General features: G+C 35.6%; 1 protein-coding gene across 1 annotated transcript; it reads left to right on the top strand.

Annotated features, from left to right (window-relative positions):
• Nucleotides 1-528: 528 nt before the first annotated feature.
• On the top strand, nt 529-13,262 carry LOC118754292 (alpha-(1,3)-fucosyltransferase C-like). The gene is made up of 3 exons (XM_036489174.1): nt 529-588; nt 630-1,354; nt 12,806-13,262. Exons 1-3 carry the CDS (start codon nt 529-531, stop codon nt 13,260-13,262), a joined length of 1,242 nt encoding a protein of 413 aa, XP_036345067.1.
• The last annotated feature ends 3,443 nt before the right edge of the window (nt 13,263-16,705 follow it).

The following is a 16,705-nucleotide window of genomic DNA, read 5'->3' as shown; positions in this document are numbered from 1 at the left end:
AAAAACTCCATTTTTGGATGTATTTTCAAATCGGTAAAGCTCGCTTAAATCTTAGTATTTTTCCGAAATATTTTGGAGAACGTCTTAAAATATAATAAGTTTTGTAATCCCGGCGGATAAACCGCAACTTTTTTTGGTGATGCAGTCTAATGTACATATATCGAAAATAACTGATTAGGCTTCCTTCTGATAACAAATTTGGAAGATTTCTAATAATTCGATTTGGTATTTTTGGTCGAACAGAGAAATTTAGTGCAAACTTAGAAGCCTGAAATGTTGGAAAGAATACTTGGCATGAGGCTAAGCATAAGAATACATACATATGTACATATGTATGTATGTAAATAGGTGACATTTAACTAAATGTACTACATATGCAAACTTACTTATATTTATTGCATTACATTGTGATCGCGCAACAAACAGAAGTGTTGATAAATAAAATCGTAATAATACATACAACAATAAATGTGAAACAAAACTGTAACTGAGTGATAACATATTAAGCACTTTATGATAAATTTAACGATGAAATCACAAACGCATGCTACAGTATGCTACATAATCACTATTTGTAAATCCACATATGTATGTTAATACTCTACTAAAAAAAAATGTTCACTCACAAGCGCGCCTTCAAACTAATTCTAAAAATAGTTTTAGGCCTCACAGCTGTCTTACTTCTAATCTACTTTGTAATTTCGTCGTTGGACAATAACAAGGCTAAGACTTTTCAATCCATATCCCTGGAGTCGGCGCACTCAAACAATAGCACCGTGATTCTCTTTTGGAACGGATTCTTCGACGATAACCGATGGACCCTACCAGCGGACACTTTAAATGTCCAATGTCCACTTATCAATTGCATTTTAACCAATCAGCATGCATATTTACCTTCGATCGTTGATTATGCGGCAATCGTTTTCCACACAGCGCGCCCTTTTCCATTGTTTAACGGTCGACCGCGCCAACGTGCAGCTCATCAATGGTACATTTTCTCACAATTGGAATCACCTGCGCACACATGGCATAATTTCTACGAAGAAAGTGAATTCTATAACCTCACTATGAGCTATCGCCTGGACTCGGACATTGTATGGAGTTACAACAGCATTCGAGACAGTGCAACGAATCAAGTAGTTGCACCCGTCCTGAAACCTCAATGGCGCAAAGTTGATGCGAAATGGACACAAAATGATTCGGATTTGTTGGCGTCCATTAAAAGGAAAAATAAGTTGGCTGTTTGGTTTGTGTCGAATTGTAAGGTGCAATCTAAGCGAGAACGTTTGGTGAAGCATCTGCAAGCACATTTAAATACGGGTATAGATGTGTACGGAAAGTGTGGACCGCTGAGGTAAGATTTAAATAAAACGCTTTATGCGCGATATACATGGGCAGTAATTCAGCGCAGTAAAATTTTCAACGCACAGGTTTTTGTACTGTTTGAAGCGAGCCACACGGGTTTCTGCATACTATGCAGCACACAGCATATCGAGCCCTAACCGCGAATATGACAAGCGATTTTTTTTTCAAAATTTTCTTTTTAAAGTAGAAAAGCTTCTACAATCATCCCAACCGGATTTCGTGCATGAAACTTAAGATAGGTTCTCGGCCACCCCACACACTTCAAATATAGTTGTGTACTTAATTTGATCATTCTTGAGTAGATACTTAAGTTTAAGAATTTTTACTACACTTTTGTCTTATATTTCGTAGTTGGTTCTTTATTTTTTATATTAGGTAGTTTTACTTTATGTGAAAGTAGAGTGCCGCTGTAGCCGAGTGGCTGGAAGTGCTGACGTCATCCCGTTTGGACCTAGGTTCAATCCCTGAACCGAGCAACATCTAAAAATACAAAAAGTTTTTTCTAACATCGGTCGCCGCTTCGGAGGCGGCGTAGAACTGTAGGTCCCTCCATTTGTGTAACAACATCAAGTAACCAGACGTCCTGATTTATCAGGACATGTCCTGATTTCAGGGTCGAATTAAAATGTCCTGATTGATTTTTCTTTTCCCGCCTAATGTCCTTGTTATCACAAAGCTGACCTTTTATAAACTTTTTATCGGTACACATATCGTTAGGCGCTTGTTTGCACATCGTTAACATAATAACAAAGTAACAAATGTATACTCGTAGATCTTAAGATTGGTTACATTGCAACCCGCGTAAGTATGCGCTAGTTCGCACTATTGACGTCGAAGAAGCTTGTATATATAAGTAGCTAGAGTCTGATCGATTCCCAATTTTTGGCCGATGCCGATGCCGATTAATCGGCCTTAGGGCGAAGAATCGGCCGATGCCGATGCCGATTCCTTAAAAAAACTACCTGCATATAAATTCATTCAAGAACAAATGTTTTTGATGAACTTTTATAATAACAAAAGAAAAACATAAAAAAATAACATTACAAAACAAACAGTCACAAAATGGCACTTTTGCAAAAAATAACATTTCAATATATTTTTGTGAAATCCTTTGCGTGTACTTCCTTTTCTGAACTAAAATTTCCAAAATTCTAAAGGTTATTCAACTGGTTTATCTTATTTTGGCATTGCACTTTTGGTTTAGAAATGTGGTTCTTATTTTATTGCTAAATAGGAAGCAATAAAAAGAATGGCACCTTTTTTGGCACTTTTAATTTTCCATTTGGCACATTTTGGTATTTTTTTATCCTCAATATGGCACCTCATAGCTTAGGATAGTTGGCAGCCCTGGTGATGATAAAGTTGCCACAATTGTGCTTTCTTGGTACAATTTGAGACCAAAAAGTACATTGACATCGCATGGACCTTTTTGGTACAATTTGGAAATGCAGCGCTGTGTATATTTCACTTGGTTTTATATTGAGGTTGGTTAAAACTTCTACTTATTTTACAAACACTTTCTTCCTTCTCTACTTCATACAAACTTCGACTGAATTTGTTTTACATTACAAGGTCGGCAATTCTGATTTCTTATAGAAATGGTTTTGTCTTTTTCTACCTCACACCTTTTCTACCGCAGCACGAGAACTTAAAAAATTTAAATATATGCGAGTTTTGGAAACATATTAAATAAATTAAAAACGAAATAAGCGACCCGATGCTTGCAAACCTTTTTAAAATAGCTCAAATAAAATAAAAAATAAAGTAGCTATTCCACATTCCTCCGCAAATGTTGAGCTGTCTTTTCTGTTCGGATTCTGATAAAAACCAAAAGTAAAAATGGATTACAAGTAAAAACCCTCGGTTCTTTATTAAAAGCAAAATATTATATCAAGTCTTCTCAAAGTTTTTGTCATGATATAAAAATACATGCAGAGTCTTCAAACCAAAATGTGACTTACGATCTCACAGAAAGTGAAATGCTTGACTAATTTTTTTCTACTTTTAATACATATACATATGTATATTTTTACTCGATATTTATTTAAAAGGCGTTACATAAATGTATATTTGTTTTACACATTCGTTGTTTTTGTGAAAGCGTTTAAGATTTTTTGTTGGTACATTTTATTTGATTTGGTACATTTTTTTCTGATGTTTGGTATAATTTCGAAAAATTCATTTATCATCCGTGGTTAGATATAAAAAACAGTTAACAAAAAAAATTTTTTTCTTGAGTTCTTAGGAAATTTTTTGCGTATGCAGTTTTATAGATCATGAAATTTTTGAATAATAAAGTGCTATGAGTTCGCGTTGATTGTTAATAATATTATATGCAAAAGAATTTAAACTACACATCACTGCAGATGTGCTCGAAAAGTTAGCAAAATAAAGTTAAGTTTTAACTAACTGCCAACACAATTTCTCATATAACAGTAGCTCGTTTCTGTAACTCTTCTCTACCGATTATTTCTCTACTGGTAGAATTCATATCTCAATTGCCTTGGTAGAGAATTGTTACAGAAACGAGCTACAGGTTGGCCAAAACATTAAGTTAAGTTAAGTTACGGAAATTAAGTTTAGACTAACTGAAAGGTGTTCCTCGAAAGAATTCTGTGGTCAGCGTAGCTGGAGTTGGACTTACGGCGGCTATTTTTTGGTGAAAAATTCACATCGAAATCGACGTCGACAACCAAAATAGGGCCGATTTTCTTTTCATAACAAATTTACAATAAAATAAGTAAGAAAGTCTAAGTTCGTGCGGAGCCGAACATTAAATACCCGGCGCAAGTTTTAAATATATGTTTTTCACCTTACCGAAAACTACCGCAACATGGTAAATAGGGATGGTTTTACCCCTATTTTAAACAATTTCGATAGAACGTTCAGTTAGAAATAATGAGATGAACTTACATATATAGTCATATGTGGGCGGTATCACGATTCCAAATAAGGTTACTTATTTTCAAGGGATTGTTGTTAGTATCAATTTTGAGTAAATTACCATCCTTAAATTTCGAAATATAGAAGTTTCAAGCATTTCTGAAATTTACGGTTATATGAAAGGTGGCCGTAATTTTAGTCCGATTTCAATAACGTATTGCTTTTATGTGGCAAGCACAATAACCGTACCGAGTTTGGTACAAATTGGTATAACGGTTACCGAGATACATATATGTGATCATAAGTGGGCGTATTTTGTGCTAAAGAATTATTGCAAACATCAATTTTGAATAAATTGGCTTCGGTATTTACTGATTTATCGAAGATTTCATATTTATCCAAATTACCGTTATATGGGATGTGGGCGTGGTTATTGTCGGATTTTTAAAATTTCCATTCTTTTGATATTTTGTACCAATGCCAACAACCGTGCCAAGTTTGGGGGAGATTGGTGGAGCGGTTACCGAGATATACACATGTAATCATAAGTGGGCGTGGCTACGCCCATTTTCAAAAAATGTATGATATTCTTATTTTCCGTCTAAATATTATTGTAAATATCAATTTTGAGTGAATAATCTTCAGTAGTTACTAAAATATCACAGTTTTCGTATTTCGGAAAACTACCGTTATATGGGAGTTAGGCGTGGTCATTGTCCGATTTTGCCCTTTTTCAATACTATCCGTCCTACGCTGAAAGGAAGTACACATACCAAGTTTCGTTAAGATATCTAAATTTTTAATCGAGTTATCGTGTGCATAGACGGACGGACGGACAGGCGGACAGACAGTCACCGCTTAATCGATTTCTTTTTCCATTCTGATCATTTATGTATACATTTGTCTATATCTATCTCGATTCGTTTTGCCTGTTACAAACAACCGTTATGTGAACAAAATTAATATACCCTTCTGCACAAGTGCGCTCGGGTATAAAAATATAGAAGCCGGACTTAAGAAACGGTAAACTTAGGAAACGGTAAACAGTGCGAGTACCAAAAAAGAGTTTACACAAATGTTCCCATATCTGTTCAGCAGCAAGTCAGCAAGTTACATAAAAATAACCAACTTAATCTTTTACCAGACAATACATACATTGCTGATCGGTCTGGTCCAATCCTCGCTTGAGCAAATGGTCTGGGACGCCCAAATTTCTTCTTATTCTTTTTATTTGGCGCTATAACCGTCTAAGCGCTTCTGGCCGTGTCCAAAGCAGTACGTCACTCGTTTAACTTCTGAGCCAACTGACGCGGTAAATGCCAGGCGAAGCCAAGTCGTTCTCCACTTGGTCCTTCCATCGCAGTGGGGGCCTTGTTATTCCACCATCGCGACCCGCGTTGAATACTTTCAGAGCTGAAACGTTTCTGTCCATTCGTACGACATGACCAAGCCAGTGTAGCCATTGTATTTTGACTCGCTGCACTATATCCATGCCGTTGTAAAGGTCATAGATCTCACGTTCCATCGTCTGCGGTAGTTGCCGTCGCCATAAATATTTCGCAGAATCTTTCTCCCGAGAACTCCCAGAGCCGCCTCCTCAGATGTTTTCATTGTCATTGACATTTATCCTCTGACTATTGTCAGATGACAGGAAATAGTTCGTTTTGTCGTCGTTCACCATCAAACCCATACGCTTCTCTTTCTAATTCCGAAAAGGCAGAACAGACGTAGCCCTTATGACTCGTCCAACATCAGATTAAAGATATCACACGGAAGGGAGTCACCTTGTTTGGTATCGCACGGCTAGGAGACCCCCTTCTCAATTCTGACGGAGCTGGTGGTATTTCTCAACGTCATTTTACAAAGCCGTATTAGTTTCGCGGGGACGCGAAATTCAGACACTACGACACACTCGCGTGTTGCGAGGACGATATGTATTATTTATTATTATTATTTTTTTAATATTTATGGATTTGGCAGATCTGAAGCCACACTGGTAAGGCGCAATCAGTTCGTTGATGGTGGGCTTCAGTCTTTCACACAACATGCTTAGTTGGCGCGCATGGCGGAGTCGTCCTTCTTGCGGATTGGTCAGAGCACACTGGAATTGCAGTCGTCGGGCATGCACCTTATCAGATCCTCACCATCCTACTTGAATAGCTTGGCTAGCAGGCTGTCAGCTCCAGAAACTTTGTTATTTTTCATCAGTACAATCACTATTCGTACCTCGTCATAGTCAGGCGCTGGGACATGGACTCCATCATCATCGACTGCGGGCTTGGGTTCGTCTTCTCCACTACTTTCAGTGCTGCTGCCATTCAAAGGGTCGACAAGTGTTCCGCGAAGTCGATCAGCCGCAACCCGTTATCGGATGTTTCGTCATGGAGGGTGAATTTTCCGATAGTGGCACCAAAGATCCCTTCCTTGCCCACCTTGCCATTGAAGTCACCAAGTACGAGTTTTATATCGTGACGGGAGCAGCCCTCGTATGTTATCTCCAAGCGCTCATAAAAGATATCCTTGGATGCCTCGTCCTTCTCTTCCATCGGGGCATCGGCACATATTAGCGAGATGTTAAAGATTGTGGCTAGACGTTCGTCCACAAATCCAAGACCGAATATGCGCTCCTTTACGTGACAACAGTATTTAGCTAGGCTCCACGCTTACTTTGCCTTGCCCCGTCCATCGCATTTCATGGATGGTGGTGATGTCAGCCTTTATTTTTCCGAGGGCTTCAACCAGCCGGGAAGAGGTTCCTTCCCGACTAAATGTCCGGATATTCCAGGTGCGTACCCTCAAATCAGACATAGAGAGCACACGAATCACTTCTGGCCACTCCCAGGTGAATGGCAGACAGAAGTACTGGGAAATGTACAGAACATAGTGATCAAATGCGTACATCTCAACTAAATCTTGATGTGTTTTTTAAATTCATAGCTCTGCATAACTGTATGGTAAGCCAAATAGCCGGGCAAGACGCTATTCTAAATAAAAAATAAAAAGTATGACATTTTCCGTAAACTCTGTAATATTCCTCCGCAATTTTGTAAGATAAACTAGCAATTTATACATCGTTGCAATCACCGAAATATCGTCTCTTAAATGACATACTTATGTATGTATAAATATGATGACGTATTCAAAGTTTTGAGTATACAGATTATTTGCTGGTATATTCATTTATGCAAAATATATTAATTTTGTATTTTGTCACACCGTGTAATAAATAAAAAATGTATTAAGGGCTGTTAACGTATCTATTTTAAAGTATAGTTTAATCATTAGTTAAACTCAACAACAGAAAATGCTGTGTATTTTTTTTTAGTTAAGCTCAACTAAGGATTTAACTGTAATTAAAATAGATATATGAACGGGGCTTAATATGCTATTTTTATTATGGAAATTTATGTGCGCCATGTCTTGGCTGTTCGCCAAACCGGTCTTTAGTTTTATCTCAGATTGGTACTCTGATACAAACTTCCGATGCACACATAGAAGACAAAAACCTAAAGTTTGCATTAACATTAAAATTTTTAAATGAATGCTATTGCAATAATTTATTGCGGTAAAAGTATAACAAGCATAAAAAACCTACTAACTAATTAAACTAAATTTTTTGTTGACGTTGAGGGTAGAATTTTGAGGTCAAAAAAGATAGTGGCGGAAGTTAGGGTTGGTTTTCACGATGTCAAATTCAATGGCATTTGTCGTCAAATAGGTAAAAACAAAACGGTTTATTGCATGATTTAGATCAGAACAGGTTTTCAGTCGTGGACATGTGCTGCTAAATTGGCTATCTGACCGTTTTTGGCCCATAATATAATCGGTATGCACCATAAATCAACATAAAAATCTACAAAAGCACACTGAGTTGCACGCACATTGTTTTTATTTTTATAAAACATCTAAAAATGTTTACAAGAATTTTTCCTCAAATAAACATAATAGAATGAAGCTGAAAAAAATGTAAGTGCGCCTGGGCCATACTAGAGAAGTGAAACTTACGTTACTTATCTATTTTGTCTCATAACCAATGTATACATACACACATCTGCTTTTGCTTAAGGTTATAATTTTTCTCTTTTTTCTATCTAGATCCCTACCTCTACCCCTGTTCGTTTTATTAACATTCATGTTATTCTGTTTTTCCATTATATTCATTTTTATCTTTATACTCTATAAATAACAAAATCGATAATAACGCCCAACAAAATATCGATAACAAAACCGATAGATAGATAAAAAATCGATAACAAAATCGATGACAAATTCGATAAAAATTTCAACGGCAACATCGATAATTAGAAAATCGATAACAATATCGACAAATATCGGTAACAAAATCGATAAATATCTATAAAAAAATCGATAAATATCGATAACAAAATCGATAAATATCGATAATAAAATCGATAAATGTCGATAACAAAATCGATAAATATCGATAGCAAAATCCATAAATGTCCATAACAAAATCGCTAATATCGATAACAAAATTGATAAATTTGACAACAAAATCGATAAGTATCGATCACCAAATCAATAAATATCGATGACAAAATCGATAAAAAATATCGCTTACAAAATGGTTAAAAGTGTCGGTAACAAAATCGATAACAAATCGATAAAAATATCGATAACAAAATCGATAAAAATATCGACAACAAAACCGATAAAAATATGGATTATTTTATCGATAAGTCTCGAGAATCCCGAAAATTTCTAAAATCCCAAAATAGTTCCCAGATTGAGTCTCTGTGTTTCTCTCTTTACCTTTTCCTCTTCAATTACCTTTATTTTAATCTTTCTTCCTCTTCTTCCTCTGTCTTCGTCTTTACTTTTATCGGTATCCTCATCCTCATCTTTGTTTTTACTTTTATGTTTATCATTTTCTTCATCTACATATTCCCCTTCACCTTTGCCCTTATATATATAAGTAAAGTGTTTAAAATTACCTTGGTCTTCAATTTTGCCTTTATCTTTACGCATCTTTTCTTTATCTATGTACGTACTTACCTTTACTTTCATTCTTGTATTGGTATTTTTCTAAGTTTTATTCTTTAACCTTTTATTAGCAATTTTTTGTTAAATTAATACCATACACTCAAGAAGCACTTGTTTCAGCCCAAATAATTTCCGTTGCACCATTTCAGTTGCATCATTTCCGTTGCACCATTTCCGTTGCACCATTTCCGTTGCACCATTTCTGTTGCACCATTTTATTAGCAATTTTTTGTTAAATTAATACCATACGCTCAAGAAGCACTTGTTTCAGCCCCAATAATTTCCGTTGCATCAATTCCGTTGCACCATTTCCGTTGCACCATTTCCGTGTGCAATTTCCGTTGAATTTGCCAATTTACTCCCAACCAACCAACCGCCGCTAAAGAAGTTTCACTTCAAAAAACTATTAGTAATGATTCGAAGTCTTTCCAAAAGAGGTTATTTATATTTCACTAGAAAATAAATTTAATGGTGTTTATTAATGCAAACGAACAAAATCATTTAACATTTTAATGCATTAAAATTTTTTCATTACAATTCGTTTGGATAATTTAATGAAAATAATTTCCATTAGCATTATATTTTTCAGAATGAATGCATTGAAATATTTATTTGCGTTAAATTTCAAAAATTAATGCATTAATTTTTTACATTAACATTAGGGCTTTAGGTACCATTAATGCATTAATAAATTAATGCATTATTCACAACTCTAGTATATACATAGGAAAAAACTTGAAAGTTAGAGGGCCGAAATTATTAAGACAGCATTTCCTGGAGCCATTTTTGAATACGTACGCCCCTATGTGGCTACGCCCATGGTTACCGCATAACTTTGGACCAGGGTAACCGATTTCTATAAATCCTTTTTTTTTAAAAAGAAAGGTGGTGCTTCAAATGTGGTCTCATACTAATTTGGTTTAGATCTGAACATTCGATCATGCAGAAATTAACGGTATTTTTTAAATTTTTATATGAGAATTGAAGTCGGTTTTGATTTTTGCTTAAAAGTTACTTGTTTTTGTTTCGTTCCAGCCATTCGTTTTGTGTTTAGTTTATGTCAAGGGATATTAAACAGGTTTTGGAGCTAGGCACTGTTTTAAATTGAAAAATTTTACGAATTTTAAGACATTACGATGCTAACGACATCTTCTGAACACCCTAATTTTTTTTAGCTTCATAACTCATAAATCATGAGACATCCCTGCAGCAAATCACACTGGTTCCGAACTTGCGCTGAGCTAGCCTGAAAAGGGATAGTACGAAGTGACAATTGTCGCCATGTGCAGAACTTATGAACTTGTTTTGAGCTGACTCTGGCTTAGATGGTTCTGAGACAATTCATATAACAACAGTTCCTAGATAGTTCAAAAAGGGTCACCTCCGGGCTAGAGCAAACGTGGATAGTTTTGAGCTGGTTCTAAGAAGTATAGTATAATAAGCACGCATACAATTTTGTGAATGAAAAATACTTCATTCTATGATTAATGGGCTATTTGTTTTGCACTAATTTACTTTTTGAGGCAAAATGTGTTATAAAATTAGGAACATAAAGTGTCAGTTATTCCTTCATTTTCTAAAACCGTTATTCTTAAAAATAATTTATATTTGTTACGTATAAAGGGTATTTCTGTGATACTTAAATTTAAAAAGTCGTGTGAAAAAATTAGAAAAACCAAATTAGAATTGAATGCTTATTTGTGATAACTCAGCGTTAAATTGTAGTAAATGTAAATGTAATACATAGACTCTCCGGCATCTAATAAGAATATATTGAACTTTGAATATTTACAATGGTTTTCATGCTAAATATTTTTCGTGAATTTTTTATTTAAAGATGGTTCATAGGTATTATAACATAAACAAATAAATTCACGCTTCCAACTGTGTTGGAAATTTAGTAAAATTCAAGAACTTTTAAAAAACTTCAATATTTTCAAACCGGAGATATAAGATTCATATAGCCCATTAAATTTTAGTACAATTTATCGCGCTGGTTTTTCATAACTCTTTTTACGCACGCTTTTGAAGGTATTCTCCTAATAAATATTTTCGTTTAAGATGCAAGGTTACACTTTACTACACTAAAATTTTATGGACTCGAAATATTTATAAAAAAAAAACTCTGATTAAAAAGTTTGATATTTGAAGACAGTTTTAGTGCTCTATCAAGTTTGCAGCACAGTTGGGAATTTGAATTTAAATAGTTTATGGAATATGAGACATACTTAACGAAAAATATTTAAAGTGAAAAACATTGGGAATTAAATAAAATCACGGCATAACTACACACTTTTCTTTATCTTTTTGTTTTAATCTGATTAAAAGGTCGAAAATTTTTATGAAATATCGTTAAATTTTTCTTTGTTTTGTATAAAGTTTGAAAACACACTTTATATGATTTTGTTTTAAACATGATCAATTTTTTTATAAAATAATAACAAACAAATTTTAACTCTCATTATATTATGAATATTTAAAATAATGTGCTATGAAGTGTAGCTTAACTAAATTTTATGGTTATAGTTTGCATTCAAATTTATACGTACGTATGTATGTATAAAAATGACATAAATGTTACCAATATCGACTTTTTTTTGGAAATATTTTAGCAGTTGCCCCATAAACTAGAGAATCGCATATTATATAAACGAAAACAGTTTGCTATTAGTTTTAGGGTCTAAGAAAATCCAAAAAATATAGTATAGTACATTTGTGCATCTTTTGTCAGCTTTCGCATGACCAGGATGAGTAACATTGATGACATGGCTACTAGCAACATATGAGTTTTAACCGTCCAGCTCTGCATCCGTTTTTCAGTAGTTCAGAAACAGTTCTGAAATTTGTTGGGCGGAACTAGTGCTTTGCCAGACTGTCTCTAAATTTTGCTGCAGGATGTATCTCATGTTCAGCGATTTATGACACACGTGCTCAACACTTACATACAAAGTATTTACTATTTAAAACTTTAAATATGCTTTTTTCTATAAACATTTATTTAACGCTTGTAGGCATCAACTAAAAAGCAGTGTCTATTCAATTTAGTTTGTTCCCTGTTAAAGTTTGCATTTTTTATTCACGTTCAAAATTAAAGTGAAAATAATAATAGTAATAGATTGGCGCTTACACATATGTTAGTGTTTGGCCGAGCTTCCCCTCCAATTTGTGGCGTGCGCCATGATGTTATTTTTATGAGAAGCTGTTTTTCATGGCAGAAATACACTCGTAGGTTTGCCATTGCCTGCCGAGGGACGACCGCTGTTAAGAAAAAACCTTTTTTCTATATTTTTTTGCGATGTTGCTTTGACCAGGGCTTCAACCCAGGCACTGCTTACCACTACACCACAGCGGCCGACAAAAAATGAAACAAATGAAAATATCTTGGGAAAATTACCTGGTCTAGAAAAACGGTATACAGATCCGTAATCTATGACTCAAAACTAAGTTCAGGTGTCCCGGGTTTTTTTTTGTGTAATGTTAGCATCTCTAAAGTCGAGGATTTTTTTTTTAATTATTTTATAAGTTATTAATTTCTCATTCTTCTCTATTTCAGATGTGAACGCTCGAATAGCAGCTGCTATGAAATGCTTGATACCGATTACAAGTTTTACTTAAGTTTTGAGAACTCGCTTTGCATTGACTACGTTACAGAAAAGTTTTACAACGCTCTGCAGCGGCATATCGTTCCAGTTGTGTACGGTGGCGCAAATTATTCCAAATTTGCGCCACCACTCTCTTACATTGATGTTCAAGATTTTAAGAATGTTTCGGAGCTTGCAGCGCATCTTATATATTTGGATAAGAATCCTTTAGAGTATGCCAAATATTTTTGGTGGCGCCGCCATTACACAATCATGTCCTTCGATGGCGGGCTGCAAACTATACCCTACTGTAGCTTATGTGAGCGTGTTACCTCACATCCGGCTATGAGACGGTTAGAAATCTATGAAGATATAAACGCATTTTGGAGTTATAACGCATGCTATGCGGTGCCACGAATACAATTTTAATTTCTCATATACATACATATGTATATAGCTCTTACTCATTAAAAAAAATACTAGAAATTATCGGAGAAGAAATTGATAGAAAATGTATTTGTTAAGCTAGTGTAACACGAATGGTCATTTGCCCAAAATTTGATGCAAATTTTATCCCAATCGTGTGAATTCACAAATATTTTTCTTTATCGCAATCACGAAAAACAACTTGTTAAAATTTTTTCAATAGAAGTTCGCTGTATTGTGACTACACACAAAATTTCGTGCCAATTTTTTTATTTTGTACCATAAGCCCAATATAAAAAATTTACAAATCTGTGCAAATTTACCAATCGTGTGACACCACCTTTAAGGTGCTAGTTTTTTCTAAAACCATTCACTTCTGGGTAAGTGTATTTATATGTACATATTTACAAGGTGATAAAATATATCTACATACATACATATGTAGAAAGGCCCCAACTGATATTTTCCCCTTTTTTACAGGAAAAGCAGGGACCGTATTCGGCTTCGCCGTCGAAAACTTACTCGTTTTAGTCTTGGAATTGTCTCAGGTTTATTACTTAACCTTAATAGCATGAAAAAAACTGCCAAATATCAACGCTTTACTTTTATAAAAGAAATAATAAATATTAAATAAACCAAAGAAATATAGCCAAAACTGGTCAAAATAAGGCGTTTCTATTACATATTTCAGCCATAGGTAATGTGACCACCCATACTTCTATCGGAAGTACAGTGCTTCTCTTTTCGTACTTCGAAGTACAGTCAAATGTACTTCTCCGATCTTCTGGACGATCGTCACAAGGTCTGGGCAATAAACTACTAAAGTCGCCGGGGACCGATGGCATCATACCTGCGCAGCTGCATGTCATGCAATTGGTTGGATTCTATTTATGCGAACTTCGTGAGGACCGGGTACATCCCCAAGACTTGGTGGGTAGTCAGTATTGCGTTCATCACGAAGGCCGGAAAAGGCTCTCATGTTTCCGCTAGGGGTTTAAGGTCAATCAGTCTCCCTTCGTTTTTGCTAAAAACGCTACAGAGACTGATAGATCTGTACATAAGAAACGCGATACAGTATATTTTGCTTAGCTGCACATCCCTCTTTGCACGAAAAACTTGTGCACCTAACCGAAAAAGGCACTTACGCGAATTTTCTTTACTACTTCAATGAGGAAGGTATCCGAATCCCTATGAAGCCAAATAATGGAGAAGCACTTATCACGTAGAAAATAATGCAAGCGAAACTTTTTTCGAATGGTATCTTATTATCTATATAACTAGAAAAATTGATAGCCATTTCCGTTGTTCTGCGATATGAGTAAAATAAATAAAAGCTTGTAAAATTAGGTAATTGTAGGCCAGTACAGGTAAACGTAATACTTTCTTTGATAATTGATACTAGTTGCAAAATTTTTAAGGCAGCTATCGCAAATGTGTAGGTATGTTGAATGCATTTATCGGAGCAGTTTCCTTATAAATGTTAAAAATAATGGCTCAGATGCGCATTTTGGGGTAGGTATCTTAAATGTGCACTTAAGCATAAAGGCAGCAAAGCAAAATATACTGTACCTCGCGACTGTCTTTCAAGAGCTCAATATGGTTATTGCAAGAAAAGGTCGATGAATACCACCCTGCACACATTGGTAAAGTGGTCAGAGGAAGCCTTCGATATCGAGGGGGCCTTCAACAATGTCACTCCAGAGGCAAAAGTCAAGTATATTCATAATCTACGGGTTGAAACCTACCTAATAAGGCTTATCTACAGCTTACTTCGTGACAGATCTGTCGCGGCGGAGTGGGGGAAAGCCTGCACTCAGCGCAGAGTCAATAGGAGCACTCCACAATGCGGTGTTCTCTCTCCCCTGCTCTGGATTGCAGTTGTAAAGGACCTTCTAGAGGAACTGGAAAAAGTGGGCTGTCGGGTGATCGCCTATGTAGATGATGTGCAACTTTTGGTTAAGGGACGATTCCTAAACACCCTTTTTGATCTGGCTCGAGGTTGCCTGAACCAGCTAACTAGGTGGGCGATCAACGGCGGCTGTCGTGGAAGCCTAACATTAACGAAAGCGTAAGAACAGTGTCGGTTGCCTTGTACTGCTATAGGGAAGCTGTCGGTAAAAGGTGTAGTCCAAATTAATTCATTAGCTCTAGAAACCCAGATTTAAGCCTATCTTGTTTCACGGAGCCCTTGTCTGATGGAACTCACTAGAGAAGGCTACAGTTGTAAAACAGGAATTAGCGGAGCATTAGAAACCACACCTACACTGGCGCTTAACGTATGTTAAACACGGCGCCTGCGGTTATTGCAGACAGAATTGTCGCAGCACGAACTGCTATTAGGCTAAGGAAAACCGGGTCTTTTTGTGACATTAAAAAGAAAACGGAGACGTTTCTCTGCTGCAGAAAATGTTTTCATAGGGCACTTTAAAATACTTTTTGCAGCGAAAGATACGAGTGACCAATCGTTACCCGTTAAAGGTGCAAAGGTGACGAATACCACGTTACCTCTCAAGGGCTAGTGATGGGGGTTCTGACGGGCCATTGTGCGATTGGTATTCACGCAGTAAGACTAAGAATTTTAACTGATCCTTTTGCATCAGCTGTCAAGAGGAAGGTGAAGTGAAATCATCTCCACACTTTCTTTTAGACTGTCCAACCTTCGCGAGGCTATGATGGAAGCATTTTGGCTCGCACTTCTGAACAAACACTGAGCTCTCAGGGATCGAAACTAGCTGCATTCGAAATTTCGTAATCGGCTCGCGGAGTTAACTTAACCCAACCTAACCTGTACTTCTTTGAGCTATGAAATAGTTGGTCACATTAGGCATGGTAGGGTTGGTCGAATTATTTCGACTTTTTAATCAAAAATCCTGTATTTTACTCTGCATTTAACTCGTACATTTGTTATAAATATAAGGTTTAGAATATGCTAATAATATGATGATTTTCAAGAGGTCTTTAGAATAATATGTAATTCAGTGAAATTCAATGCGGCGTAAGAGACAGCCAGACATCAAAGGATATAAAAAATTTTTGAAAATTGTGCGATTTATACAGCACCAAAATGTTGGCTGTGAGTATTTTTCATATTTTATATTTTTGAACAATAAATTTAAAAATTTTAAAGTTTCACTAAAAAATTTCTTAAAAATGTTTTGAATCGATATTTGGTCCTTTTTGACCAGTCACTGAAAAATTTTTACTGTACAAGAAAATTCCTTGTTATTTACCTTTAATTTAAAATAAAAATTTTTTTGAGACTCTGATTTGCTCACAAATTAAGAACCAGCCGTAAATTACGTTATTGTGAAAATGCTTTTATTCAAATGTACACTTTAATATAAATTTTAAAGGGAAACTAATGGAACCATTTTGCGTCCAACTACTCATAAAAGCCGTAGTTGCAATGTAGTTAACCACTTTCTTATGTTGGACGGTAATATACT

Source organism: Rhagoletis pomonella, unplaced genomic scaffold (genome assembly GCF_013731165.1).
Source record: "Rhagoletis pomonella isolate Grant_MI unplaced genomic scaffold, Rhpom_1.0 Rhpom_scaffold_00002, whole genome shotgun sequence".
NCBI classification, from domain to species: Eukaryota; Metazoa; Arthropoda; class Insecta; order Diptera; family Tephritidae; genus Rhagoletis; species Rhagoletis pomonella.
This window is presented reverse-complemented; position numbering and strand designations above follow the sequence as displayed.

Excerpts from the sequence above, each read along its gene's own strand:
- LOC118754292 (XM_036489174.1), top strand. The coding sequence starts at position 529 with ATGAAATCACAAACGCATGCTACAGTATGCTACATAATCACTATTTGT. Across the intron at positions 589-629 it reads CTATTTGTAAATCCACATAT|CGCGCCTTCAAACTAATTCT; the intron begins GTATGTTAATAC and ends TTCACTCACAAG. Across the intron at positions 1,355-12,805 it reads GGAAAGTGTGGACCGCTGAG|ATGTGAACGCTCGAATAGCA; the intron begins GTAAGATTTAAA and ends TCTCTATTTCAG.